A 27926-nucleotide genomic window follows, 5' to 3' on the forward strand; every position below is an offset into this window, starting at 1 on the left:
AATTGCAACTGCGCTACTAATTGACTGTTTTGTTGTTAACACAGGCAGGGCCGTGCTATTACAGCAACACTGTGTGGCCAGACAACACGAAAAAGATCTACAGGTCATCAGACTCTGGGACTGTAACAGACTCCAGGGTAATAGTGGGTAGGATCAGATGGGTACCCTCAGATATCCATCCCTGTGCTGTCCTGTTGAAGGTGGGTCGCTTCATCCCAGGCTCTTGGAGCTCTGGGTATCTGGGTGGGTTCAGATCCACCTCAGGGAGCTTGAACGTGATTCCTCTGGGAGCTTTGTCAAAGCCCCCATAAGGAGTAGCAACCCTGTAATTTACATCATCTGTGAGTTTAAGTATTTCTTGTACTGTGAACAAATTCATTAAAACATGCTCATAGTTTTCTCACCGGTTAAAGCATTTGTATTCAGGAAGCTCCCGTCGTGGGTCTAGCTCAGGCATTCTTAGTTTGAGAGTCTCGGCAAGGTCGGGGTCATGGAGGATTGCCTCTTCCCATGGAGAGTGATAGGACTTGGACACGGTTATTGTTTTTAACTTCTCTGCAGTCATGTCTGTGAAGGTGCAAACAAAAACAAAGATTTATACCTGAAGAGAAATGCGAGTATGAGAGGATTGTTCTAAACTTACAATAGAACTGTCTAATCCTTTGCAACAATGTAAAAATGAAGTCACTCAGCCAAATGTGTTTAAAGAAATCAAAAGTAAAAGTAATTGTTCTGTAGAAAAGTGACCCCTGTAACTATGTTAATAACTTGAATAAATGTGCTTAGTTACTTTCTACATTGGTATGGAGTTTGCAGTAGGTTGTTAATATATTGCTGTTTTCATTAACCTTTTTTTGTGACACTAAAACTTTAGAGTGGATATGATTATGAACAGAGACAGTGCTTAGAAAGCACTTAACGCAGGCAGACTCAGTTGTCCATCATTACAGTCTAGGTACTAAAATAGCACATAGTCGAAGTGTACGCTCATCATATAATGTGTCGACATGGGATGAGACCCTGCTCAAGCACTTTAAAATACAACAAAGCCCTTGGCTTATGTTAAAATAAAATAAAGCATTTAAAGGTGCACACATTGTGTAATCAACTGTTGTATATGTGGTGTGGTGCTACTAAGACTAGTTGCCATAAGACCACCTGTTATGATGCAATTTGTCATTATAGTGATAGACTTACCTAACAGTCACTTTCTTTTGACTGTACAGCATTACAGCTTAGTAGCCTATTGTATTATAGAGCAGTTTTCCAGTGGAATAAATTGTAATAATGTTTTTTCAATGAGCAAATTTACACGTTTGTGACATATTGTTTAATATGTGTAATAAGCCCTCAAGTAGCATTAAACTTAATATGGGATTCAACATAAGCTCTCAGCAGTATAATTACCTGACACAGTGTTTTCTGCATTCACAGTATTTCCATTTGTTGGTGCATCCACTTTAATTTCCACAGTGTGTGTATTCTTGGCTAAAATATCATTCTGCAGAACAGAATAAAGTACAGTACGTGTATAAAGTTTTGGTTAAAATATAAATATATATCGTATAAAAAAATATTACATCAATTGTTTGTGCAACAAAACTCAACTTATCTGTAGCAGGTCTTTCATGCATTCAGTTTTGTATGCACTTCAAAACTCACACACAAATGTGCACACATACACAAACACACGTATCAACAGAGACTGATAAACCCAAGAGCAGCTCCTCTGTAAAGTGGCTGAGCAGCCTCTCAGAAGCTTTGGCTGGATGGATGCGAAAGGCACGAGGCACATGTCTCTGTTATCTTCCATGTGTTGTAGCACTTTTTGCCAAGAGAATAATTCCTGATAAGTGTTCTTAATAAGTAACACAAAGACAATGTTAATTCATTTTCATGCAGACAGCACTAATGCCAGAAAGTAAAAGTAAATATTAAGTGGCCATAACTGAAGCTTCTGCCATGTTAAGCTATTCAAACAATAACTGAATAGCACACACAAGTTGACTTACATTTAATTGTGCATTTGCCTCATTTTGGATACTTTCAAATGTGTATTTGTCTGATCTCCTCTGGCGCATTTTAAAAAGCCGAGAACCTCTGTTGGAAAGCAATGACAGCTCCTCCAACATAATGTCTTTTGGAGTGCTGAGCTTCTTTCCGAGATCCATGAGGTCACCTGTCAGTCAACAAAGTTGAGGAAAAATAAAATTATATAGTGAGAAAAAAATGAGTTGCCAATAACAAGCAAAATGGGCCAAAACACTACTTCAAGGCTCTGAAAGGCACCAAGTTTATCATTTGGCAAGTATTGAAATTTAATGGATTGCAAATGTATTTTATTTAATTTAGGTTGAATACCTTTTAATGTATCAGTTTATATTACGCTAACATTACATATTCTTAAATACAAGTAACTATTTCACTAAAATATATAATACATATAATATAAATATACACATGAACATATCAGCATATCAGGTTTAAGGGACAGTCCACAAATGACATCGAAGGTATCGCAAAATTCAGATTTTCCATTTTATGCTTGCTGTCATGGAAAAAGAGTTACAAGTGAACTCAGGAATTAGTTTTGGATGTACGCGATGCTTCCTCATCCACCAACAGAGATGGAATGTGCCCCAGCTGTCACAGACCTTCACACTATCCAAACAGCTACACAGTTGTCTGGCACAACCTCTTCTCTCCCTCCTACCCACCCAGAAATAGACGTTTGAAAAGGACGTCAAAGCATTAGTCCCATAGGTAGTAAATCATCCTACAGTATTAGCTTATTTATGGAAAGTGCTGGAGAGTAGCCCTGACATTTTGAACCCCAGATCAGAATGGATATTATCTTGCAGCAGTGCGTTTGTCAACTCAGCCTCGGCTCTAACATCATACCATTGGAACCATGGACCTCTCGGCAAATAGCTGCTGCATGCTTCTTCCTCTCTCCAGCTGGCATTGAGCAGAATTGTGACATTGTGGTTTTGGCAAGGTTGGAAGAATGCAGGAGGACTGAAAACACATATAGGACACACAATGTAGTTGTTCTGCCCATGTCATGAAGAAAGAGTTTTACTCCTAATACTGTGATCCCACAGAACATCAAGCCCACAGGCTGACAGGTTAAAGTTAAACATAGTTTGGTGTTTGGTGAGTATAAGAGTAAGGTCATCGTTTATCATTTCTCAGAGAAAAAAAAAGTCCTTAAATATATAATTCTGTATAATTATTATTCTGTATAATTAAATGAAATGAACAATACTGAAAAGATTACTTTCACGCTACAAAGAAAGTCACTCTGTCTAACTTAGACTTAGACTCTTTTCTTTTCTGTTACATATATATCCTAGTACTATATATATAGTTTTTGGAGTTAAAGTCTCCCATGTGCTGTCTGCACACGTTGCAATAGCTAGATAATTTGGAAGGTGTGTGGTTTAACAATAGCAGCATTTGTCATGGTATAATAATCTCAGTAGAGGTTACATTAAAAATGTTACACCATATTGTATAACCTTAGAGCCCCTATTTAATTGGTACCACACATTTGGCCTCTGGAGCAATTTCTGAACACATGAGCTAATATTAGTAGCATCTCCCTTCAGTCGTCACAAGATAAATCACTTGTGCAAAAGTCAAGGATAAATATTTGTATACGTAGCTGGACATAACAACTGATCAAGAACAACATCCAAAGAAAATCCAAAGAAAATCATATGTTTAGTTTCCAAATACAGAATCTTAAATAACTCAAAGTGCCCAACTGCTGGGTTTGCGACCATGATGTGAAAATTTGTAAATTAGATCCATGCAAAATAACGAGGCAATAAAATTCAATCGAACTATAGCAAATGTATCTAATAAAGTGATAATTTATTTATTAGTGTCAAAGATGCATAAACTGGAGCAATACAAGTGAGAAAATGATTCCTATTATTTCTAAAAAATATAAGTTAGACACAGCAAAATGGATTTGACCATAGGTAAATGCTACAATGTAACTTCAATGTAATTATAAACTATCCCACACATTTACAAAATACACCTTGATGAGGCTTGTCCATACCTGTGACGGTGTCCCTAGTGTGCAACCTGTATCCTTGAAGAGACACAGAGACTCAGGGGTCAATCTACAGTTGGTAGCTTGATCTTCCCTGATCGTCACACTCCTGGACAGTAAAGCCAGACTGTGAGTGTGTCTCTGTCTCTGTTGTGATTGGAATGCAGCTTACATCAATAGGCTAAATTTAACCTGCCAAACACTCAGAACCACTCTTAAACACCAAGGGGCAAGGATAGCAACCAGAGAGGGTGGGTGGACAACGTGCACATGCCCAGGGATGTTCTTTAGTGGCAAAGACTCCTCTCAAGACACATATTCTTTTTTCTGTGCTGAATTTTAAAACTCAACACATCTCTCTGGGTTGATGTAAGCTCTGAGGCAATTTGTGGGCACAGCTGCGACTTCTGTAGTCTTGTCTGTGAACTGAGTTGTGTTACAGTTATTATGTGTAATCACTGACTGGATAATGATAAACAGATCAGCATTAAAGGTTAAAGGAGACTGTGGTTTCATTCCTGAGATGTTGTTCAGCCAAAAATATTTTTATAAAGCAACATCAAGGTCAATATTCTGGCAGCTAAATCTGTTGACATACACTACTGTACATTTAATCTCTTGTGAAATAAACAGAACTAATAGAAATGTAAATTTCTCTTGAACATAACTGCATCTCAACAAAATCAAACATAACATACACATATCCATGAACTATAATGCTTACCCACCGAGGGTGGAAGGGGGGCTGAAGCCAACGCAGGCAAGAGACAGGGTAAACCCTGAACACATCGTCAGTCCATCATCAGGGCTGACACAATGCAACACATGATCAAAGAGTGAATCAAAACCATTTTTATCTTCACTAAAAATGCAGCTTAATTCTCAGCTATTAAAGCAAGAAAACCCTTTAAAGACATAAAGCATTTTTGTGCCTTTTAATGTTTCAGTGTTTTAAAAGTGCAAAAACCAAATAAAAATAAATATTCCTCAAGAAATTACAGTAAAAGCCAAATTCTAAATTCTTATATCCCAAAATTTCTGTATTAGAAAATTGTAACATTTTAAAACCATGACACACAAAGACAGAATCTACGGATGTGTTTACACTTTAACACCACACAGTGTATAATAAAAAAGCAGGATACACCATCAATGTATGCATACAACGTATATACTACGTTGTAGTACAACATACTATACTATAACTATATACTAACTAACTATATACAGTAGCCAGATAGCTCTTTTGAAATCTCATGTAATTCATACGTTGGAATAAAGTCAACATTGCATATTTGCTTCTTTCCTAAAATGGCACTGCAGCTTTTGCACACCCTTTAGAAAGACACCTGCCGTGGTAGTCACTAGAGAGTACTGTACTTTAAAATGCAATGGCAATACTAATGAAAGAAATTCTACAGTAAAACAAGATGATTAACATATATGAAAACAATCACTCAAAACAATTAACCTGAAAAGTGATTGCAAAGTCACACTGAGCTTTAAAGTTGACAGATGAACTGAGAGTCACACGTTAAATTCCTAAAAGTGCCTTATTTTTAAGAAAATAATAATTACCAACTTCAAAATAACATCATCTTCAGTGAGCCCACACCACTGCACTGTTAAAAAGCTTAAAAAAAAAAAAAAAATTAAAAAGCAACCTACTAAATTTCTTTCGACTCCCTGACGTTCACTTTACCTCACAGAACACATGCTTAATCTTATCCTAATTACACCGAGTCTTAAATCAAGACTGTGGTGGACCACTTCTGCTCTAAACTAGTCTCACTGCAAAATCAATGCTTAGCCAGGTAAAACTCATCAACAACATAACACAATAGCTAACAATAATAGTATAGCATAATAATAATAATAGCTAAACAACCATCACTTCAATTAGCTATTTAAGATAAACTTAGTAATTTGTCTAAATTAATCATAAGACTTTAATTTATTAGATATGTTTTAACAAAAAATTCACCAGTCTATTCTTTTTGGCCAAATTAGCCCTTTAGTCTTTCATAATCTTTAATGATGTTAAAATAAATGTATATTTCTCTTCACTGGATGTATTTTTGACTTTATCATTGTGATATTAACTTCTCTGGGCTGAGCTGTGGAAAGGAGAGCACTTTGTTGGACTGGAACACTGCCCCATGTATCCTATATTGGTATTACCCGCAGGCCTTAGAGACTGGGCGGGTCTGAAAGGAGGACCACAGAAAGCTGGTTTCTCAGGTGAAAATGTCCTGTTAATGGACGGTGCCTGAAAAGCGGGAGCTGCATGATAGTGACCCTTGCTAACAGCTGCAGGATCAAGAGACACCCTGCGCTTCCATTCATCTGGAGGCTCTGGCAGGGATTTGCGGAGCCCTGCAGCTTTGACATTAGAGGCAACAGATGATGGGAGGCTCTGAAACACAAAGGCCTCATCAACTGAACCTATGGGGCTTCTGGATGCTGCTTCCCATGGTGATAGCGGCTTGGAGACTTTTTCTTGAAAGGACGTTTGTCTCTGTGTAGGTAAAAATGACGGCTGCATCCCAGGTGTGCTTACAGGGGACAGAAATCCAGGTGAAGGTATTGAATTTAGTCGCTGGGGAAGGCTCAGGGAGCGGCTTCTACCAAATCCCTGGGAAAAAAAGCACAAATCAGTTGACTGGAGTGACAGCAGTCATGCAGACTTTGCTGCCACCTTCTGGCACCATAGCAAGTTTAGACAACAACGATTTGCAAATTTCATTGAAGTTATATTTAAAATTAAAATGAAATCGTTTTGATTAACACAAAACACACACCAATCCATGATAATTTAGCTTCTTCTTCTTAATGTCATAGAAAAGTGATCATACCACTGATAGAATGTAGGGCTTTTAAGATGAAAAATAATCAAGAGCGCTTACATCTCCCTTTTCTTAATTGATCGTCACTATTAGCTTGGAAGCCTATTCTCTAGAATTATTCTACATGACGTTTCCTGTATGTTGAAGTGACAATTATCGTTTTACAGAAACTTTTTTCTCAGTGTTGCTTTTTGCACATGAAATAAAATGATTTTGAAACTTAAGATTTCTTCTACCTTTCTTCAGTGTGACTGGGGACGCCGCATCTGATACTATTTTTTGAAAATCATTGATTTAAGAGCCTAGCTGTGATGTCTAAAAAGGCCAATTAGTTTAGTGAGTGTCCAATAAATTCCATAAAAATGTTCTGAGATCTGTAGATGAAAGGATGTGATCAAGTATATAAATACATCAAAAGGTCAGAACTTACCTGTTGTTAGTTCAAGAAACTTAAAATAAAAAGAGTCGAAATATTATGTCATTTAAAGATATTTACAAAAAGAACGAAACTTTGGAACTATCCCTCTGCAAACATATCTATGTTTCTCATCAAAGGGAAATCCATTCTAAAACAGTATTTAGATGTCAGTTTTATTTGAGCAAGTATTTCACAATGATTTCGTCTGTCCCTAGGTGCAACAAAGCTTAACACACCTACAGAAGACCTCTAGTCATCACAGAAGAATATAATTCACCTGATCATTTTAACATGCATGTCCTGGGACTGTGATTTTAGAAATATATATGAAAATATGACATAAATGGTCTGCCATGAAGCTCTCACCTCGAAATTCACCGTCTAGTCTTACGTGTCCTGAACTCAAATCTCAAATTTTATATAGTGCTGCTTGATTTATCAATACTCAGGAAACAAATAGAGGTTTGGAGGTGTTTGCTGAATTAATGGCCTTAGCTTGTATTCCTACTGTAGGAACATGATAATATTTAGTCTTGCTGCAATCTGATATCATATCCATTTATCATGTGGTGCAAACATTAATAGCATAAGCATAAGCAATAGCTAATATTAATGGAAATAAGGACTATTTCTTCTTAAATAATAAATCAATATTTTTTTATATGTTAACACTCAATGCAATAATGTTGCTACAACACAAATGTTACCATACTAATATTATAATATACTTCAACCACAGCTGTGGCTGCTGTACTGCTGTGTATATAAATGACATCTAGGGGTGTGGTATTTACAATGAGCCAGTACGTAAAGGGAACTGGGGATTATTCAATATACTTATAAGCATCAATTAACTTTATATGTGATTGAAAAAATACAAACAGCATACTGTTTACTGTGAGAGTGAAGTGATGTCAGTAAATATTTATAGTAATAAATACAATGTATGCCTTAGGATAGATTTCCCTTCGTCAGACTATCAGCATGAACCTACAGAAAATCTTGTAAGGGCCAAGATCATAGTTCCAAACGTTTCACATTGAGAGTTAATGATGGACTAAAATGGTGAAAAACTAAGAGAAATGCGCTGTCACATTAAAGCAAGTCATACATGTCAGTGTAACCTTCAGTAATTTACCATTTCACATATTAGGGTGCAGAAATGAAGAGCAGATAATGGGTGAAAGTGTGAGGCAGTGAGAAAGATAAAGAAGGAAACATGGGTGGCTCAGAAAAAAGCAGTGATCCAGAGGTTCAGGAAAAGAGAACAGAAACTTGTGACACATAGAAAGTAGACAAGCAGGAGGAAAGAAAATTTTAATAACATGATTGTGCTGAGTTCAAGGAGTGCAATAAACAGTGATATGTCAGAAAAAGACACAGACAAAGAAACAAAAGAGTTGTTTCTAGGTTTCATTCTGAGTTGCTATTAATAATATCAGTATCATAATACTCAAACCTGTGATATGTTGCTTTTGTTTTACATCAAGAATACACAATGTCTGATGACTTTACGGATAGTTAAAAAAACTGTCCATGACTGGAAAAAAAAAAATTCAGAAAATATATCCACATAAAAACATTAAAGGTCATCAGGGTTAACGATCACAACCACAGTTAATGCTTTTAGCTGTTGTGATACCAAGTTTGGAATGAGGCTGAAGGAATTGCAAATTTTATGCATCCATAAGTAGAAGTGCATAGACAGTTTTTCCCCAAACGCACTACATGACTCACAATATTCTGTGTATTTAATGGTAAAAGTTAGTTACTGTTATCCCAGTTGACAGAAAAAAATTGAATTCAATTTAAATTTAAATTATCACATGTATTAATAACTGATGATCTCAGTTCTTACAAAAGAAGGTAAAAAGATGGACAACTCAAACGAGAGGTCTTATTTGATCAAGGCTCACTTTACACATTATATTATTATATTATATTATTATAGCACTTCATGAGAATCACTCAACATGATTTAGTCTCACATTTTCTTTTCAAGCACATGTGCATCTCCCCAGGTTGCAGGAGGCTGATGTAATGTGCTACCTCATTTGGTTATTTTAGGTTATATGTCAGTGATTTATCACAACTGTAAACTAGCTTCAACTGCCTTCCCATGTTTTCCTTGTATTGCCAGCAAAATACATCCTTATAGCTGCGTACTGTAAATGATTTTGGATGCAGTCTACGTTTAAAAGTGTAAACGTATGCATTTTCACCTGTTAAGTAAGACATTTTAGAGGCTATCGAATTGCAATGTAACTGTGTTCAGTTGTCTCAGTGTTGACTACACTTATACCTGACCATATACAGTTTTAGAACTAATGAATCATAGCAACAGGCCTCCACTGCTTGCCCGCCACCAGTGGCTTCTTAGCAGAAAATCTTGGCCGAGGAGCCATTTGACGTGCGCCTCTAGCAATAAGAGATGCAGGAGAAAAAGCTGAAGCTATGCTGTCACCAATAGATGACTGCCGGGAGGACGTGCTTGCGTACTGGGTACTTGGTGCTTGCCTGTTGGTTAAGTGATGGGCGCCAGTGACAGTGCGCTTTTCATCCAAGTGCTTGACAGTTGCAAGAGGCTCAGCTGATGTTGTATTTTGGCAGGCAGAAAAACTTTGGGAACTTACCGGTCCAGAAGACTTAGCAGGGGCTTCTGCTTTGCCTTGAACAGCAAGCTCAGATACATTATAAGAAGGATGAGAAGAGGCAGATCTATGTTTAAGGCTTTTAGTAACCTCAAACTTTGACACTGGAGTTGGTTTGGAGGTGAAGGTTTTAGTCTCAGGGACTGCGTCATACTTGAAAAGTGTTGAGTCCAACTGATAAGGCTGATGTTTCATAATATCTAAGGCATTTTGGTGCTTTGGGGCTGCTTTAGGTTTCTCTTTGGTCTTAGGCTTAATTTTGGGGCTTGGGGTTTGCTTGGCTGCTGATGGAGGAGCAAGAAGGGGATTGTATGATAAAGGAGGGGGGCCACGAACACCAGAAGAATACCTCCAGGAGTTAGGGAGGGATGAGGGGGGCGATGTAGATCTTGTTTTATTGGCTTGCACTGTGTCAGCATCAACAACAAACTTCTCCATACGGGAGCGTCTTTTGGCAAACAACTCTGCACCTTTTCCTGCCATAGTTGGACCATCACCTGCCCGATTAATACTTCTGTCTAAGACTCGGCCCTTTGGAGAAGCCTGCAATGCTTTTGATGTATAAATGTATGACTTCCCTGCTTGAGGTGGACAGGAGGCAACTGAGTTTGGAGTACTGTCTGACTTATTCCTTAAAGGTGAAAGTGGGTTATGTGGGCTGAAAGTAAGGCTGCTGGCCTGCATACTCACAGGGGATCGTGATGGTTGACTCCAGCTATTTGTGCTTGGCTGTAGATGAAGCTGAGAAGAGGTGCTGACTGGTGCCCAGGCAGTGGCAGGTGTTTGAAGTTTTGCCTGAGTTTGATCTGATTCCAAACGGTTGGCCATCTGTTGAGGCTGAGCCCAATCTTGTTGTTGTAAGTAATGCTGACTATGAGGTCCTGTAGAACTGTGAGAAGGTTGCGAAACTGGGCTTCTTGGTGGAACGTGTGGCTCACCAGATGGACTTTTCATCATCCAAGGTGGGCAAGATGGATTGATAGTAGGTTTGGGGGGAACTGGGGGGGGATTCTTGAGTTTTAGTGTTCTGGGTTGCATAAAGTTACAAGCTTCAGCCCCAAGACTGAAACAGTCTTCCTCTGACTCAATATAAGACCTCCTATCCCCTTTGTTTTGAAGGTGAGGATCAGATACTTGTTTCCTAGCGACTTTCCGTTTGGACTCTGGAAGGTTGCCCGTCTTGATCGCTGGCACAGATATTCGCTCATCTCTTGAGGCTATGATGTCTCCAGTTGGGGACCAAACCTGTGGATTAGTGATAGTAGGAACAGGCACTTTAAATGTTGGTTCATGCTTCTTTGACACTGGAACAAGACCACCAGGCATGACAGGAGCAGTCGTGACATCTTGAAATCCAAGGAAGGGCTTCGCTGTTCTGTTTGGCACCAATGGTCTTGGCATATTCGATAGGTGGTCCATCTGTTGAATATTTTTTTGGTATTCTTTATGTTGCTTGAGACTTCCATCCATGTAGTTGACCTGATCAGTATTCCGATACATTTCTTTAGTGTCGTGTGCTTGCATACATTCAGCTTCACTTAACACCTCCACAAGTAATCCTTTACTCCTCAGTTCTTCATGCTCTGACACAATCTCATCAATCCGTTTGCGACGCTGGGCAAACATTAAAACTCCCTTCCCTTTTGTTTCTGGTAGCGCTTCCATTTCTCGACCACTACTCCAATTCAGACTCAATTTATGCTGCTGATGATAAACAGAATACTCCTCCTCTAACTCAGAATCACTTGTTGCCACAAAATTGTAACCAGCTGGTTTTAACTCACTTTCCTCCTCTATTTGGTCTTCGCTGTCAAGCTTGTTAACACCAGTCCCGTAACTCACAAGTGTATATTTCTTGACCCTCTGTCGGCGTTTCTTAAACAGCAAAGCTCCCTTATTTTGAGGGTTGGGTGCATCAGTTAGAAGTCGAGCAATTCGCTTACATTTAGACTTGGTCTCCTTGACATGTCTTTCTGATTCGTTGTGACCAAGTCCTGTGACAAAGGAAAAAACAGAGAGAGGGGGAGGGGTTGAGGAAGATGAAAACATGCAAATCCTTATATAACAGTAACCAAACCTTTTTTTTATATTGGGATTTTGTCAGTGAAAATTTAAGAAGCTAAATAAAAATGTTAATTATAGGAATTATAGGAACAGTTCTCACATTAAGTTTGTTTCATTCAATATTTAGATGGTATCTCAGTTTGCAGATCAAACTATTTAATCATTAAATCTGAATTAGTATTATTATTAGAATTATTAATGCCATTATTATTTGAAGCAAGCACCTAATAAGAGGAATTTTTATAGCTGCTCACGCAAGCACACTAATAAAAGAACCATATTTACTTACAGCTAACCTAGGGGGGATCCATGAGGCAAGGAAAGTGAGGAGCTCACTTTCCATTGCAGTCAAGTCTTACGATTGGAAAAGGGATCCGGTAACAGGCTAGGGGACACATGCTGGTGTCTGTCAAATTTGTTTCTGTCAGCCTTATTATATGGTCATATTTTATTCTTAACTTGCCCTGACTATTAAAGCCATGGGAAGTCTCTGTGCAGGTCTACCTCAAATAGACCCTACTCTGCAGCATGAAAATAATCAGAAACCATAGTACTTTGCCCAAGTTATCAGTTAAATAAAATATTTTGTTTTACTAAACAATTATGATAAGGCAGAAAATGTTAAAAGTTCATTGTTGCCTCAGAATGCATTTACTATCTACAGTATTTTACACCATCCACTTATAAATTATACATTATTTATTTATTAAAAAACATGCACTGTAACCATTTGCACTACTAGCTGCATATGACCACTGTTAATGATAAAGGGAGGGTAGAAGATACTTACGTGTGTACCTAGCCCTGTACCGCTCCGGTCTGCACAGATCTGTGTCAGACTCTGAGTTCCACTTCTCTGCCTGCTCAGCACCCTCATCTGAAATTCCAAAGTAGACAGAAGCAGGAGGTGCTTCACTACTCCCTCCTTCCTCAGAAGATTCAACCCTCATGTTCCCAGTCCCTGGGCCCTGCCTATAACTGGCTTCCAGTTGCTGCTCTGTGGTTAGGGTCAAGGCCAGGGTCATATCATGAGCACAGCCAGCAGAGGACAAAGATGAAGGGGAATGTGGCTGTGGCATTTGGCCACCAGGAGGCTCTGAGTCAGGGCATGGATGTGGGGACAGTGATGTTGGGGAGTTTTGGATGTTAGGAGACTCTGTAATGGACGCTTCTGATTCATTAAGATAGATGTCATCTTCTTCTTGGTATGAAACATTTTCTTCACTTCCACTTAGATCACCCAGGGAGTGTTGCTCATTTGCGGATTCCCAGTCTTGTGTCTGAAGGTGTTCTGGAGACTCAGTGTCAGACTTTGGGATATGAGGAGGCTGTGGCTCTAAAGGGTACTCTGGGTCACTGACGTCATCTTCATTGTAGGACTCTGCCAAGGACTCAGCAACACAAAGTTCCTGGGAACCATCTGAACCTGACCATGGGACCATGTTATCACTGTTTTCTGGGTCTTCAGGATCTGGTTCCATTTTTAATACTGCTTCACAAATGTCTTGTGGCATCAATGATACCTTCATTAAAACAAAGATAAAAAACATTTAGGTCAGGTAGCTTATTAAACGCAATGTTAAATGTTTTCTACAAATTTATAGTAGAACCCTTGCAAAAACACACCTTGAATAAATAAGCATGAATACTAGATTTAATGATGTCAAAAAATAAAACAAACATTAGATGGTCATGCAAAAATATTCACATTTTAACAATTGTGACCACAACTCATTTTCATCTAAATATTTACTGTCAAGACAAAGAAATTTCACCATTAATAAACTTAGTACACATTTTTAATGATTATGTAATTCTCTGAATTATTCCTATCCCCAATAGGAAGTGCAGTTTTGCTTTGGTGGTTTCATCAGTGCTACCATCGCTCTAAATGGAATGGTATGTAATATCAAGGGGGAAGCAGCATTCACATCCAAGAGTATGAGCAAAACAATTGGGTGGCTGTTTTGCGATCTGTTTATATAAAGAGATTTCTTTCTCCCCACTGCTCCCATCTATCATGACAACAAATACCAACACAGCAATGGCAGTCAGCATTTCCATTTAAGAACTAAATCTGAGATACTATTTCTTTTATACATGGCAGAAATACTAGGAATTCTTTCTGCTCACTTAAAACCAATGTTTGTTTTGTTGCTAAAATAAAATTACATCAACACTTCATACATTAACGTAGCTATCAAGCTGGTCTATGCAGTTATTTTAATCATCTAGTCATATCAAAACTGTTTGGTCAAAAATTTAATTTTTTTAAATTTAATTTACCAATTTTTCCCCTGCAAAAACTGTCACTTTTTTCTGTCAGTTAATTAGTTCAGCCAAAACTCACATTAAATTCAGTTTTGCTATGCTATTTACACCTTTCGGCTTTTGCACTGACATATATACACCTACATATGAAGAGACAATGGTGCCTTTACAAACCTAATAAATGTATCCATATCCTAATAAAACTGTTTATAGTGCCTGAATTAATTAATTAATCTATACCCCATGGTTCAGAGCAAAAAACATTTTAATCAGTCACCCAGTTTTTGCAAAACAACAGGGATGCCAACTTGTTGATGATACTCCAAACACAGAAGCACAAACTCTGAAATTAAACAAGGAAACAACTCTAGACGCACACCAGCAGGTGGCGTCATAACACTGTAACATGACATCAGTACACTTCAATATAGCCACCTCATGGTCTCTCACTAGATTCATCAGTAGAAACAGTTATTCAAATGAAAACTTTATCTCAACTCAAAAAGCCACTGGGGTCAATTGACTGGTACAGTTCACTATAACAGTTTGCAGAACAATCTCTCTTAAAAATTGTCTCCATCTTCAATTCACAGACTTAAAGCAGAAAAAGTGCCTGAATATGAATTTGAAAGTAATGCAATTTCATGCACAGCACTTAAAATCATGCAAGCACCATAGCCTGCTTGCAAGGTTGATTTCATAAAACTGATGTGGTGAAATGGTAGATTCTTAAAATATATGATAGTTAAAGAAAAGCTATGTAGTCATTAAAATCTAGAGTTTTTCCCAATGGGAACGTGGTGAACAAATTTTATGTCCATCTGCCTGTAAGCTTACAATTTGGAAATTTTGGCCAATGGATGGCGCTAGAGGGAAGCTCATAGTGTGTCCAAGTTGAATGTGTAAAATTTTATGTTTATGCTAATCTTTATATTGTGGATTTTAGATTTTCATTCTGCACCATGACAGTGACCCCAAACATACTGCTAAACATTAGTGACAAGACTAAGGAGTCCTACAACAGATGGTATGGCCCCCACAGAGCCTTGATCTCAACATCATGAATCAACCTGGAATTGAGACAAAAGATGCTGAGGCAACATAAATCCACAGAAAATCTGTGGCAAGTTCTCCACTACATAATTTGTGCGGCTCCAGGATTACCAGTCTCTTGAACACTTTCTCCAATGCCCACCCTTCTCTTCACACTTGGTTCCACTTCATTTTAACACTTCACCATCATCAAACCTTGCTTTGGTGCTGCAGCAGTTTCTGTTTCCTAGTATGGAAGTAATTTCAGCATGTTGACTCATTGCCATGGAAACAAGGAGTCAGCATCCTTCACAAATGAATGATCTCTTGGTCTGGGATATGACCCCTGCAAGAATGGAGCTCTAGGAGATTAGATGTTTCCATGTTATTATATAATTAAACTGTCTTTCCTTAACCACTGAGAAACATGTAGATGTTTTAACACCATACTGAGTAAATAAAATACTGTAAAACATTTTTATGTCTTTTGAGACTTCAGGAAACTTATTATAGAACTAAATTCAGTTTTATGTACAGCTGTGATTAGTAAGTAATAAGCAAATATACAAAGCCAGATCATTTCTTTGACTAAATGTCTATTGGTGCAGCAGCAGTTAGAGAGATGCAGCCTTCTGTTTTTAGAATTTGCACAAAAAAGTACCACAGAGTTCACATGAAGAGGATAAAATACTCATGAACCCCTACTGACATAATACTACATAGAGCTATACTGAGCTACATTTAAAGAAGTGACAGGACTGACATCAATTGTACAAGACAGCAGCTATTAAGAGGCTGAGCTAGATCAAAGAATGAATTACTTGCTAAATAACCCACTCTACTTACTGTATCCATCTTTCAAACACCTGTGACAAAGGTTCTCCAGAAATAGTCTCGTTAGTCGATATTCACCACTGTTTGATTCACATCCTGCCTGTTTTGGTGCACGGCCATCGAAAAGCAATCCTGAGCAGTTGTTGTGAATTCCTGTTATTCAGGCTATCTGTCAACTTCCACACAGTGCAGCTTATTCATGTATGCCACTGCATTTAAAGGGAGAGAAAAAGAGGTGTTTCTGGCTCAACCCCCTCAGACAAAGCTCAGACAGCATCATGTGGCTACAGTTCTCAGATAGCTTAATATATTTTCAGAGTGAATTATTGTGCATTTAACATTAGTGCATTAGTTACAGTTCAATAATTAAAATATTTCAACTGTTGTTGAAAAAATGAAGTCTGCCATCTGCAAAATCTGCAAAGCTGTACTTTATGCTGCTTTTCATCCACTAATAGTTGCATTAACAGTCTTTTTCTTATTGCTATCAAACTGGGGTCTGACATAGAGTTAGGAAAATTCACTATAACGAGACACATTATAAAGTTGCTGTACAGTAAATAGATCAGACAAGATTTCTGCTCTCTGGGACAGTATGCCTCTACATGAAACTGAATCAGAGTTTGAAACAAGGTTTGCAGAAAGGAAGCTAAAGTGATTGTGAATCAGTTTCATCTTCATAGCACAACATGTATGAGCCTGTGGTTTTAATATTTCACTTTGATTTTCATTGTATTTTCAGCAACCCATTGTATAACCTCCAGGGGTTGATGATTTTGGTTCCAATTGACTGTTATGTGTTTTTGTTATGAATGAACTTGAATAACTTGAATAATTTGTTATTAAGAACCAATGTGTGACTTAAGTCTTCCCTTAAGGTTTTTGAGTATATTTTATATCTGTACAAGTTTCTGTCCAAAAGAGTTTAAAGTGCATAATGCCAAAGACGATAATGCCTTACCACCATACCTCCCCTTTTCACATTATTAGTGCCTGAACTGAAGGACAAATGCTGATTTTATTTGGCTGTTGGCACTATATAAGCTCAATAAAACAATGGATAATATTTTTTCTGGGTAAACAGTAATGATTAACCCGGTGCTTGTAAACATGTCTTGACACCTTTCTTCACATCACTGTTGCAACATTTAGCTCCCTGGCGACTTCTGGAAGAACAGCAAAATGAAATTTGACAACATACTTTCAGAAATTAACGGATTTGGGAAATTCCAAATTAAGTTAGTCTTGATTCAGGTCTTCGCTCAAATCACTCTGCCATGTCACTTTCTGCTTAATAACTTCATGGCAGCTGTTCCCTCTCACCACTGTGACATCAGTGCTCTTGATGATGGGGGCACTTTTGGGAATTTGTCTCTGGATCAGAAACTGGTTGTTGGTATTCCAGCAGAGCAGGATGGGAGTCTAAGCTCCTGTCAGATGTTTTCAAAGCCCCAATATCAACATCTGTCAGGCTCTAACGCTAGTGAGGATACACTTACTGTTCAGTGTCAGAATGGATGGGTGTATGACAACAGCACCTTTAAATCTACTTTGGTAACAGAGGTAAGTTTCATTGAGTGAATAAGGCAATAAATGTGTCAAATGTTATGTTCTATAGAGACATTACGAAAATCACCATTGGTGTTTTATTATGTAATATGTAATTTTTTATTAATATAAAAAATATTTTTGTATCCAAACTTTGCTTGCCATTTTTTGATTTCGAAATTGTTTCTAATAATAAATATAACGCATGGACAAAAGTAAAAAACATGTTCTGAACTAGTGAAATTTAACCTTCTTTTATTCAAATTTCAACATGTTACCTCCATTCTGGACCATTATAAAACATGTATTATGATATTTGCAATGACTTCTTTGCAGTGGGATCTTGTGTGCCATAGAAAAGGGATGAACAGGGCTACAGCGACTGTGTTCTTCATTGGTGTTATGGTTGGAGCCCCTTTATTTGGGTTTCTCAGTGACAGGTGAAATTCTTAATGTCTTTTATACAGATGTAGCTAATACATTGGTAACACTGCAATCAAAATTTTTCAATATAAATTGAAATTATAATCATTGGCTAAAGTAATTTTCTTTTTCATTTTTAACACTTTTGCATATGAATTTTGATCATTCATAAGGTAATGCTTCAAATGAAAATAGCACAAAAACAAAATATGGGGACTTTCAAACTTTTATTTTGTAGCACTGAGCTACAGAGGCACTCACTGCAACCAAGTGCTTTTTAAAGCTCTTAATGACACCCTTTCATTACATTCAGCTGTTAGAGGCGCTGCGACCTGTGACCGAGACGGCACTCTCTGACGCTTGGCCGTATCTTTATCTCTATAAATGCTTTGATAACCCTCTGATGTTACTGGGCCCTGCACGGGGTCAGGGCAGCCTGCCAGATCCAGCCAACCAACCTTATAACCTAACTATGCCTCCTCCAGGTTTAACAGTGGGGCTAGTGTTCTTCGAAAACTTTATTTTTTCACTGTGAACATAGGGCTTATGTGACTTACCAGAATGCAGTATGCGTGAGGTAGGCATGTATTATAACAGGTTCCTGTTAACAAGACAAAATGCACATTAGGAATACATACATAAAATATTTTTTTAAAAAACCACTATGAGTTGAGTAAGAGACACATTAAATAATTTTACACACAGTTTTGAGTAAAATCATTACTGATTTTGATTTTTTTTTTTTTTCCATAACCAGGTTCGGGCGACGGCCACTTCTGCTGGTGTCCTATGTATCATCTGCGGTGTTTGCGGTACTAAATGCATTCTCCACATCCTATGTAATGTTCACCATCATGAGATTTTTTACGGGGATGTCACTCGCAGGAATAAGTATCATCTCTATTGTCCTAAGTAAGTGGGCTGGCGGTCAAACGACTAAATCTGATTGAAAGTAGAGATGGTTCAGCTTAATTAATACTTGTTCATAGTAAAAATGTATATCCTGTTTTACTTTCATGAAACTGATCAGACTTTTCATCTGTGATGGCATTTCTGCAGACATTGAATGGTTTGGTGTGGAACACAGGACTTTCTCTGCTATAATCATTAGCCTGGATTGGACACTTGGGGGCTGCCTACTGGTTGGAATTGCATATTGTGTAAATGAGTGGAGGATGCTCATTTTGGCAGTGACCTCTCCCCTGATACTGGCCATCATTACTTGGAGGTATTAAGTTTTATATTTTTAAGTTTGCAGCATGAAAAGTTGATGCCTATTAGAAGCTGATCATACAGTGTTTGTCACTTGAGGTGGCTTCCAGAGTCTGCTAGGTGGCTCATTGCAAAAGGGAAGGTAGATGCTGCTTATCATTACATAACAAAATGCGCCGAGATGAACAACAGGAGCAAGTTTATGGCCACCATTACACCAAGGGTACATTTTAATGTTGCTTTAACATTGGTTACCCAACAGTCTTACAGTATAATAAAAAACATTATGTACGTGTGTTTTGCAATTGAAAACTACATGTTTTGTCCTGCTTTCTCACAGACACTACTGGAATCTGCAGAAGCTGATACAGGAGATAAGAAATACACATTAGTAGACCTCTTCAAGACCCCAAATATTAGGAAACTTGCTATATTTTCTGGGATAGTGTGGTAAGTATTGGGTTCATGAGAAGGGGGTGAATAAATAATTCAGCATTTCAGAAAATATGCTTATTTGCTTTCTTTCCATGTGATGAAAAAAAAAAATCCAATAGCTCTCTTATCTCTTAACTACAAATCTGGAACAAGGCGGCAATAATCTTTTAATTACGTACATGTACCTCGCTCTGTCCAAAGTTCAAAATTATAACGACATACAACCATTCAACGCTCTCCAAAATCCCATTGGGATTTACATTTTTTTTACATTTCTCTTGCTTTATGGATTACACATAGGTTAATTTGTGAGCTTTAGTGATTTTTACCTTTGGACAGATCAGGGCCAGCTGTTTCCCCAGGTTTCCAGTGTTTGCTAATCACTGCCTACTTTCTTATTCGTTACATATATCAGCCTAACGTTTCTTCTTAGACCCACAAATGGAACAAGCATGTCAGCAGAAAAAAAAATGTTGTTTCTTTATTTTCTAGGTATGGAGTTGCATTTACATATTATGGAATAAGTCTAAATATCACCGGGTTTGGACTAAACCCATACCTTACGCAGCTTATATTTACATCCATTGAAATGCCAATGAAGATTGGTGCATATTTTTTACTGGAGAAAGTTGGTAGAAAGCCCGGCGAGGTGGGGACCCTGCTACTGACCGGCCTCAGTCTCTTCATCAACATATTTGTCCCAAAAGGTTATTTTTGGTTTCTCTTAAACTTGTTGCATTTCTAGTTTTGTCAGTAAGTCTGAGAATACTTTTGACTAAATATTAGACCGTTTTCCCTCAGATAAGGGGATCATTCGTACTGTTGTCGCAGTCCTTGGAAAAGCCACTTCAGAGGGCTCATTTACAATCATGTATCTATTCACAACTGAACTCTATCCTACAGTTGTACGGTCAGTTAACGACAAACTTATGTGGCCTGTCTTGACCTTCTATTCTGCTGGTAGGAGATATACTAGAGTTTTACATTAACCTCAGGTATTTGATTTATCAGACAGAATGGTTTAGGCTACACCTCATTTCTGGCACGGCTGGGCGTGTCCATATCCCCGCTCATCGTGCTATTGGAGGACGTGTGGCACCTCCTCCCTGCAGTCACTTACTGCACTGTGGCAGTTGTGTCCGGTTTGGTGGCTTCACTCCTGCCTGAAACATTAAACACCCAACTTCCAGAGTTCATCCAAGACATTGAGAAACCAAGGTAAAAAGGGAACAATGATAAAGGAAACACATCATTCAGTATTACAGCTACAGTAAACAATCTCCATTGAGATTCACTGCTACAGAATAATCCAGTCAGTCCTCTAAACGCTGGGTGTTTTCATCTTTCTAAATAACTGGCATCTTGTCATCATTTGTGGTATCATTTTCTGATAAAATGACTAACAGGCTTTATCCATTTTGCAGGGTACAATCAACAAGGAAGAAGGACATTCAATTAAAAATGACACCTATTACTAATAAGGATTCTGAATCTTTTTATTAAAAGCTGGGAAGTTGTGGTGATTGCGATTAAGTGGATTTTAAAATATCAACAACATTGTTAAAATCCCAACCACCTGAAACAGCTGCCAAGATTTAACATATCCAAAGGTGTAATAGAAATAGAAGGAGGGAGAAGAGGAAGCCCAAGAAAAGTATACAAAGTGTACATTTATGTGTAGTTGGAAGTAAACCAAATGAAACTGAATGAGAGCATGATAACTGATTGTATTAAAACTTCACATTTGCTGTGCTGTCATGACGGGTTTTCTGTCATGGCATTTAAATAAAATGATTTATATTATTACTATTTATTAAAAATGACACCATACTTTTATAAGTGCCTTTAGTAAATTGCATTATCTGGTACTGTTTGCACCTTGTCATTATGGGTAATTTAAAACATAGTTACAGTTCTAAATCTCTAAACACAGGTCTGATACCTCTTTGACTCCTGTACTTGCACCAATAGGTAAGGTGTGTACAAAGTTTAACTTTAACTTGCTGGCTGCACATTTGCTACTGATCTCTAAAGTTATAATACAGCTGTGGCTGATCAAAAGGGCTGCAGGTCACAAACCAAGGGAATGGACAAATTGGTGGTGCTACCTGTTTTGCATGTGTGAATGTGTTTTATTTATATGATGGTATGTCTTGTTGAATGATGTCTTGTCTGTCCTTCACTATGAGCTCATCAAGCCATATTCTTAACAATGTTTGTGATATTACAAAAAATACAACTAACCATTTGCAGCCCATCTATTAGCTGTAGAGACTTCACTCTGTCTTTCTCACGTGCACACCGACACACACACACAGCTTCATGATGAGCTTTTATTAAAAGTTAGGATATCACCAAAGTGATTACAGTTCATATTCTTATAAGTTAGGGTAATGTTTCAGGGCAAAAGGTCACTGATCATTGTCATACCATTTCTATTGCTTTATCTTATTACACATTCACAGTTTCTCATGACCATTAACCAGCATCATTTAACTGTACTATGCATAAGGCTAGTGGCTCATTTTCAAACTAAGACCTTGTGTGCATGGTGATATTTTCTACTATTCTCTGAGCCTCCCTTCAAATTGAAGCGTTGCCTCATTTAATTTTGAAAATGAAGTTAGAGAACGTGCTGTCTGAGTTGGATGGCTTTGGGAGATTCCAATTAAGGACAGTCTTCTTGATGGTAATCCCTCGTGTGACTTTGCCATTTCATTTTTTGCTGAATAATTTCATTGCAGCTGTTCCCTCTCACCACTGTGACATAAGCTCTCTGGATAATAGAGGGATTTTTAGGAATTTATCTCTGGCAGACAGGCTTGTTGTTAGTATTCCAGTCCAGGAGGATGGGACTCCAAACTCCTGCAAGATGTTTGCAGAACCTCAGTATCATCTGCTGCTTAACTCCTCTAACATAACTGACCTAACCACTGTGCCATGCCAGAATGGATGGGTGTATGATAACACCACATTTCACTCTACTTTACCCACAGAGGTAGGTTTTATTTCTTTTTACAAAGCATCAAATCCCAGATCATCCGTTTCATTCTTCATTTATAGCCTCTGTGTTCCCTTCATAGTGGGATCTAGTTTGCGATAAGAAAAGAGTGAACAAAGCCACGGCCACCATCTTCTTCATGGGGGTCATGCTTGGAGCAGCAGTATTTGGTTATCTTAGTGACAGGTATTCATCCTCTCTGCTGTGGCGTAATATCTTGTCTCACTATTGCCAAAATTTGCCCTGGTGCAACGAGTATAGCTGCACCAGTCTGTCTGCATTACAGTTGAACCCTTCTCAAAATTCAATAATGCAGATAGATGCTTAATTTATCCAGCCTGTTCCAAAGTAGATCCACCAAAGAAAGAAACAGATCTAGCACTTCTATTTAGAAAATCCTGAGTTAAAACTCAAATGTCTCCTGACAAAAAATGAATGTATAGCCAGCTATCACACAGTACACCGAGATAACATAAAACTCTTGACATAGCCTGTTCCTATTCCTAATTTTTTCTCCGACCATAAAATGAACTCTAAACTATACACTAAACATCTGTTGACTATTTTTCATTTTATACACGTCATTAGAAGGGATATATTTATCTATGCAAATAAAGTTCTTCTACATATACTGTAACTATATATGATTACTTGTGCTTTTACATGACAAACCACAGTGATAATCTCTTCTGTATTCTTCTGTCTCTCAGGTTTGGCAGGAAAAGAGTGCTGCTGCTGTCCTATGTGACAACCACCCTCTTTGGGTTTGCAAGTGCTTTCTCTTATAATTTTGCCATGTTTGCTGCCATGAGGTTTTTTACTGGATTTGGAATTTCTGGAATAAGTATAATCACCATGGTCCTTTGTGAGTCTTTTGAAGAAGAAAACTTTAAACATTAAATTCTCAGAAAATGAAAGAAAAATATTAAGAAAAATAAATAAATAAAGGTTTTCTTAGGCTCTACCAAAGTGTCCGTTTAAAGAGATAAGGTTTATTATTGGTCATCACAGGCATTGAATGGGTGGACATTAAGCACCGAACTGCAGTGGGCGTTTTAATGAGTATGGACTGGAGTGTTTCTACTGCTCTGCTTCCTGCTGTGGCCTATTTTCTGAATGGTTGGAGGTACCTGACTGCTGTTGTAACAACTCCACTCTTTCTGGCAATGATCACTTGGTGGTAAGAAAAAAGCACTAATTAAACTTTCAGCCTTCACAAGAGATTTTTACAGTATGATGATGCCCGGAGACCAGTAAGTCATGTTCAGTTGTGTGTCAAATATACTGTAAAGCATTTTTACAGACAAATACATTGAAGACAATTTAACAATGATCCTTAACAGGTGGATCCCTGAGTCTGCCAGGTGGCTGGTAAGCAATGGAAGGGTCAACACTGCTCATTTTTACTTGAGCAAGTGTGCAAAGGTCAATGGCAGAGAGCAGTTCATGGCTGACCTAAAGCCTGAGGTACAGAATTTCACATAATTTGTTCATTTCTAAACCATTCCCCTCACTCACCAAAGTTCCCTTTTTATTTTCCAGGTTCTGTCCAAAGTAATAATTCTTGAAAATGAAAACAGAAAATATTCTTATCTGGACCTTGTTAAAACTCCCAAAATGAGGAGACTGGCTCTGCTTACTGGCATTGTGTGGTAATGTATATTGTATATGTAGCTTTGTTTTTGCCTTCATACAACTAAGATGTCTACCTTCTAAACCTTATGATTACCATATACCATCACTTATCCTACGAACAACAAACTTTTGAGCTGTTACTTAGTGCATAGAGCGTATTATCACTTAACCAATAGTTAGGTCCATTTTACCACACCACACCACACCACACCATAAAGTGGTGTACAAAAGTAACAGCTCAGTCTGTTGTTTTTTATTTTACACATTGAAGTATATTTGCATGTTGATACCATGTCTATAGGTCCATAGAAAACTTCAAATTATGATAATTTCTTTTAAAGTTTGTGGGTATACTGTGTGTATTGGCTACAAGTACCTTGTAGCTAGTACTTTTACTATGGCAAAAACAAGCTATCTTGCACACAGATTTAAGGAACTGGTTTGATATTTGAATGTCTGAAGTGTCCTGTTACAAACACATGTGTTCCATAACTAAACTAGGATAATCTGGAACAAATGGGTAACTCATTATTTTTCCGTTCATAGGTTTGGTGTAGCCTGTACTTATTACGGAATCAGCTTGAATGTCACTGGATTTGGTGTGAACATTTATCTAACACAGTTTATCTACGGCGCAAGTGAAATTCCAGCAAAAGTGTTCATCTTTTTCACCTTGAATAAAATAGGTCGAAGGCTGAATCAGGCTGGTACACTTGCTCTGACTGGACTGTGTCTTTTCTGCAGCATGTTTATCCCTCAAGGTAAAATGATCAGTTTGTCTTTCTGAAACAGCAAGATTGTGGTGATGATACTATTAATACTGGAGCAAAAATGGATAACAACAAAAAGTGAAAACAAAACTTGACATAAAAATAATATACATTTGCACTATTGATTACTTAAGTCATCCAGGCTTTATTTGCACCCTGTATCAGAGTTAAAATGGCTATAACATAGATGTTGCAAATAATCCACATAAAGTGCATAATGAATAGCCTACAACTCACCATACTGTTGAATCAGTGGAAGCAAATATATAGATAACAAGACTGGACCAAGAATAGAGCCTTGGGGAATGCCATAGAGAAAAGGGGCAGTGGAGGAGTTTTTATCATTAATAAAAATACTACAACACCTATCTGTAAAATAGGAGACAAACCATTGTAAAACTGAAGCCTGAAGTGTTACAATGATATAGATGATGAAAAAGAATTTTGTTGTCAGCAATTGTGAGGTCCAAGAGAAGCAGTAGCCTGGGAGTCTGGTTCTCCATAGATAATAAAATATCATTTGTAACTTTTAACGTCTCAGTGCTCTGGAGGACACGGAAAGCCGTCTGAAATTTTTCAAACAAATCGTTATCCCTAAGAGACTCACTAGTTGCTTAAAAACAAAGTTTTCTAATATTTTTGTTAAAAAGGGATCTGAGAAATAAGTGAAACTAGATAAAATGAGCTATTTATTCTTTCTGTGCGTCCCGGGTCCAAATAATCCACAATCCAGTAGATGGGAACCACTGACCTAAGTACCATGTAAATAAGTTTTAAAAAAATGCCACCTAGAGACATTATCTTTCAAATTCTCCACAGAGCAGTCTTAAATACTTTGCAGGTGAAAATTACATTTCCTCCAAAACATTTCTCTTTTCAGAAATGGGTGTGTATAAGACAATTTTAGGAGCTTTGGGCAAGATGTTTTCAGAGGCATCTTTTACTACTGTTTTTCTGTACACATCAGAGCTCTACCCCACAGTAATGAGGTTAGTAAAATAAATAGAACCTATATTTGGACAGTATTAAATCAGAAAATCAGGTTTGTATTCATCAGTGAGTGCTTAACAGAGTTGTAGAAAAAAGCCCTAGTTGTTATAAACTTGTTATGAGTTCTCTGTAGTTAAAATTTTTTATATTTTTGATTACGCAGACAAAATGGATTGGGTTTCAGTAACTTCATGGCCCGTATAGGCGTGTCGGTATCACCCATGATCATGCTCCTTGAAGAAGTGTGGATCCCTCTACCAAGTGCTGTTTTCTCTCTGGTAGCTTTTGCTGCAGCCCTCTCAGCTTATTTTCTTCCTGAGACACGAAACAGCCGTCTACCAGAGACAATTGAGGATGTGGAACAGACAAGGTATTGCTTCTTATTTTGCAACTTTTAGAGTGCATCCCAACGTTCACAGTGAACTTTTCATAAAATATAAATTTGTATCTTTTGTGCCTTTTCTGTTTCAGGAGACTATCATTCTCCACATCTAACGAGAAATCTCTGTCTTAAATGTTCTCTTCATTGCAACCAAAACTTCCATAAGACTCTGACTTCCAATAATTGGCTGCAGTGACTTTCAGGAAATATCAGTATGTTTGGTAAAAAGTGTTTCTTAGACATGCACGAACACTTGGCAGCAGAGATGCATCTTAATCAAACATATAAACTTAATGCAGACAGCTTCCTATTTACATATCCAACCAAAATGGTTTAAAATGAGCATTCAGTTAGAATTGTGTTTCTGGGCATATGTAAAATGAAAGTCCGGTGTTCGCTGTGCGATTTTTAGTCTCCACCAATTCACCAGCTACAGTTCTCCGAAGTTTACTGATTAGTAATGACATTGTTTATTTGCTATGTGGTGCCATGCTTATAGTAGACATTGGGTTTTTGAGTTCATGGTGGAAACAGCTGCCAACTGTGTCTGAAAACAATGCTGATGTCAGCAGCAAGTCTGAACCAAAACAGTGACATTAAAACAGCCTTAAGTTAATGAAATGCACCATACGGTTGAGGGTATGTACAGTCTGGAAAGGTGGAAATTATCATTTGGGTTTATCACTTTGAACCAATACCATTCATATAGATGCAGTCAAGCATTAAACACAAAATCCATAACTTTTTACAATAAAGAATTTTATTAAATGTATTCACAATTACTCATGATTATATCCTGCTTACAGACTACTACATGCACTAATAGATTAAAAACTATAAATTCCTTGTTAACAAGCTATGGAAATAACATATTAGTGATCATTGGCCCAAGATCTGCCACCTAAAACACAAAGAACAGCCAGGTTAAGTTCAACCAATTGTATTGAATACTGGTAGGAAGGCAAAGCTGATTTGAAAGGGACTAACAGACCCCTCGTTGGATGTCCAATACAATTGTATGGCAGAGGAAAGATACTGGAATGATGCTGAGTCTGCCCACAGTGTAACAGTGCAATACAGTGTTTGTACATACATGTATTCATGATTCATGACTTTGTATTTTGCCCCAAATAAAATTGTTTTTGAACATGCTTTGTACTTGAGCTTTGTAATAAGAATATTCAGAAAAATGTGAATAAATACTTTGAGTGTGTCAATAAGATGGATAATATCAAGGCCAATATGTTACCCTTCACCACAGCAGCACACTTTATTTGTCCCATTGAAATGTGCTTCAAATGGCAACTGTCCAGCTTCTGACTAAATTTGTTTCTACTTGCCCAAACAA

At 37.6% G+C, this 27926-nt stretch overlaps 4 protein-coding genes across 6 annotated transcripts; 2 read left to right on the forward strand and 2 right to left on the reverse strand.

The window, feature by feature from the left end:
- Window positions 1–41: 41 nt before the first annotated feature.
- Window positions 42–4229, reverse strand: myoz2b (myozenin 2b). Its single transcript, XM_026303450.1, has 6 exons — window positions 4073–4229; window positions 2902–3018; window positions 2013–2179; window positions 1408–1501; window positions 405–567; window positions 42–323 (listed from the first exon to the last, which is right to left on the reverse strand). The coding sequence occupies exons 2-6, from the start codon at window positions 2981–2983 to the stop codon at window positions 98–100; spliced, it is 732 nt and encodes a 243-aa protein (XP_026159235.1). The 5' UTR covers window positions 2984–3018; window positions 4073–4229; the 3' UTR covers window positions 42–97.
- Window positions 4230–6149: 1920 nt separating this feature from the next.
- Window positions 6150–16218, reverse strand: synpo2b (synaptopodin 2b). The gene is made up of 4 exons (XM_026303449.2): window positions 16195–16218; window positions 12836–13568; window positions 9964–11975; window positions 6150–6701 (listed from the first exon to the last, which is right to left on the reverse strand). The coding sequence occupies exons 1-4, from the start codon at window positions 16201–16203 to the stop codon at window positions 6165–6167; spliced, it is 3291 nt and encodes a 1096-aa protein (XP_026159234.2). The 5' UTR covers window positions 16204–16218; the 3' UTR covers window positions 6150–6164.
- A 1146-nt stretch (window positions 16219–17364) lies between these two features.
- Window positions 17365–21636, forward strand: LOC113128329 (solute carrier family 22 member 7-like). The gene is made up of 10 exons (XM_026303578.1): window positions 17365–17745; window positions 18067–18170; window positions 18911–19065; window positions 19213–19381; window positions 19465–19588; window positions 19706–19815; window positions 20293–20507; window positions 20602–20710; window positions 20812–21018; window positions 21225–21636. The coding sequence occupies exons 1-10, from the start codon at window positions 17365–17367 to the stop codon at window positions 21301–21303; spliced, it is 1653 nt and encodes a 550-aa protein (XP_026159363.1). The 3' UTR covers window positions 21304–21636.
- Window positions 21637–22306: 670 nt separating this feature from the next.
- LOC113128330 (solute carrier family 22 member 7-like) lies at window positions 22307–27729 on the forward strand. 3 transcript variants are annotated; one of them, XM_026303579.1, is made up of 10 exons: window positions 22309–22798; window positions 22884–22987; window positions 23512–23666; window positions 23813–23981; window positions 24145–24268; window positions 24344–24453; window positions 24983–25197; window positions 26087–26195; window positions 26360–26566; window positions 26668–27729. In XM_026303579.1, exons 1-10 carry the CDS (start codon window positions 22418–22420, stop codon window positions 26708–26710), a joined length of 1617 nt encoding a protein of 538 aa, XP_026159364.1. In that variant the 5' UTR covers window positions 22309–22417; the 3' UTR covers window positions 26711–27729. The 3 variants fall into 3 exon arrangements, with proteins under 3 accessions (XP_026159366.1, XP_026159364.1, XP_026159365.1); XM_026303580.1 differs by lacking the exon at window positions 26087–26195 and having other exon boundaries at window positions 25123–25197; XM_026303581.1 differs by lacking the exons at window positions 26087–26195; window positions 26668–27729 and having other exon boundaries at window positions 22307–22798; window positions 26360–26550.
- The last annotated feature ends 197 nt before the right edge of the window (window positions 27730–27926 follow it).

This window comes from Mastacembelus armatus, chromosome 1 (assembly GCF_900324485.2).
Source record: "Mastacembelus armatus chromosome 1, fMasArm1.2, whole genome shotgun sequence".
Taxonomy (NCBI): Eukaryota; Metazoa; Chordata; class Actinopteri; order Synbranchiformes; family Mastacembelidae; genus Mastacembelus; species Mastacembelus armatus.

What these genes read in the sequence shown, in the direction of transcription:
- LOC113128330 (XM_026303579.1), top strand. Translation starts at nt 22,418, where the DNA reads ATGAAGTTAGAGAACGTGCTGTCTGAGTTGGATGGCTTTGGGAGATTC. An exon ending in TGGCTGACCTAAAGCCTGAG is followed by an intron (nt 24,269 to 24,343) that starts GTACAGAATTTC and finishes TTTATTTTCCAG; the next exon opens with GTTCTGTCCAAAGTAATAAT. An exon ending in CTCTACCCCACAGTAATGAG is followed by an intron (nt 26,196 to 26,359) that starts GTTAGTAAAATA and finishes TTGATTACGCAG; the next exon opens with ACAAAATGGATTGGGTTTCA.
- myoz2b (XM_026303450.1), bottom strand. Translation starts at nt 2,983, where the DNA reads ATGTCACAATTCTGCTCAATGCCAGCTGGAGAGAGGAAGAAGCATGCA. An exon ending in AGAGGTCCATGGTTCCAATG is followed by an intron (nt 2,180 to 2,901) that starts GTATGATGTTAG and finishes GTTGACTGACAG; the next exon opens with GTGACCTCATGGATCTCGGA. An exon ending in GAATACAAATGCTTTAACCG is followed by an intron (nt 324 to 404) that starts GTGAGAAAACTA and finishes TGTAAATTACAG; the next exon opens with GGTTGCTACTCCTTATGGGG.
- LOC113128329 (XM_026303578.1), top strand. Translation starts at nt 17,365, where the DNA reads ATGAAATTTGACAACATACTTTCAGAAATTAACGGATTTGGGAAATTC. An exon ending in CTGGCCATCATTACTTGGAG is followed by an intron (nt 19,382 to 19,464) that starts GTATTAAGTTTT and finishes TTGTCACTTGAG; the next exon opens with GTGGCTTCCAGAGTCTGCTA. An exon ending in CAACATATTTGTCCCAAAAG is followed by an intron (nt 20,508 to 20,601) that starts GTTATTTTTGGT and finishes GTTTTCCCTCAG; the next exon opens with ATAAGGGGATCATTCGTACT.
- synpo2b (XM_026303449.2), bottom strand. An exon ending in GTACAGGGCTAGGTACACAC is followed by an intron (nt 11,976 to 12,835) that starts GTAAGTATCTTC and finishes CCTTTGTCACAG; the next exon opens with GACTTGGTCACAACGAATCA. An exon ending in CTGCTAAGTCTTCTGGACCG is followed by an intron (nt 6,702 to 9,963) that starts GTAAGTTCCCAA and finishes TTTTTTTCCCAG; the next exon opens with GGATTTGGTAGAAGCCGCTC.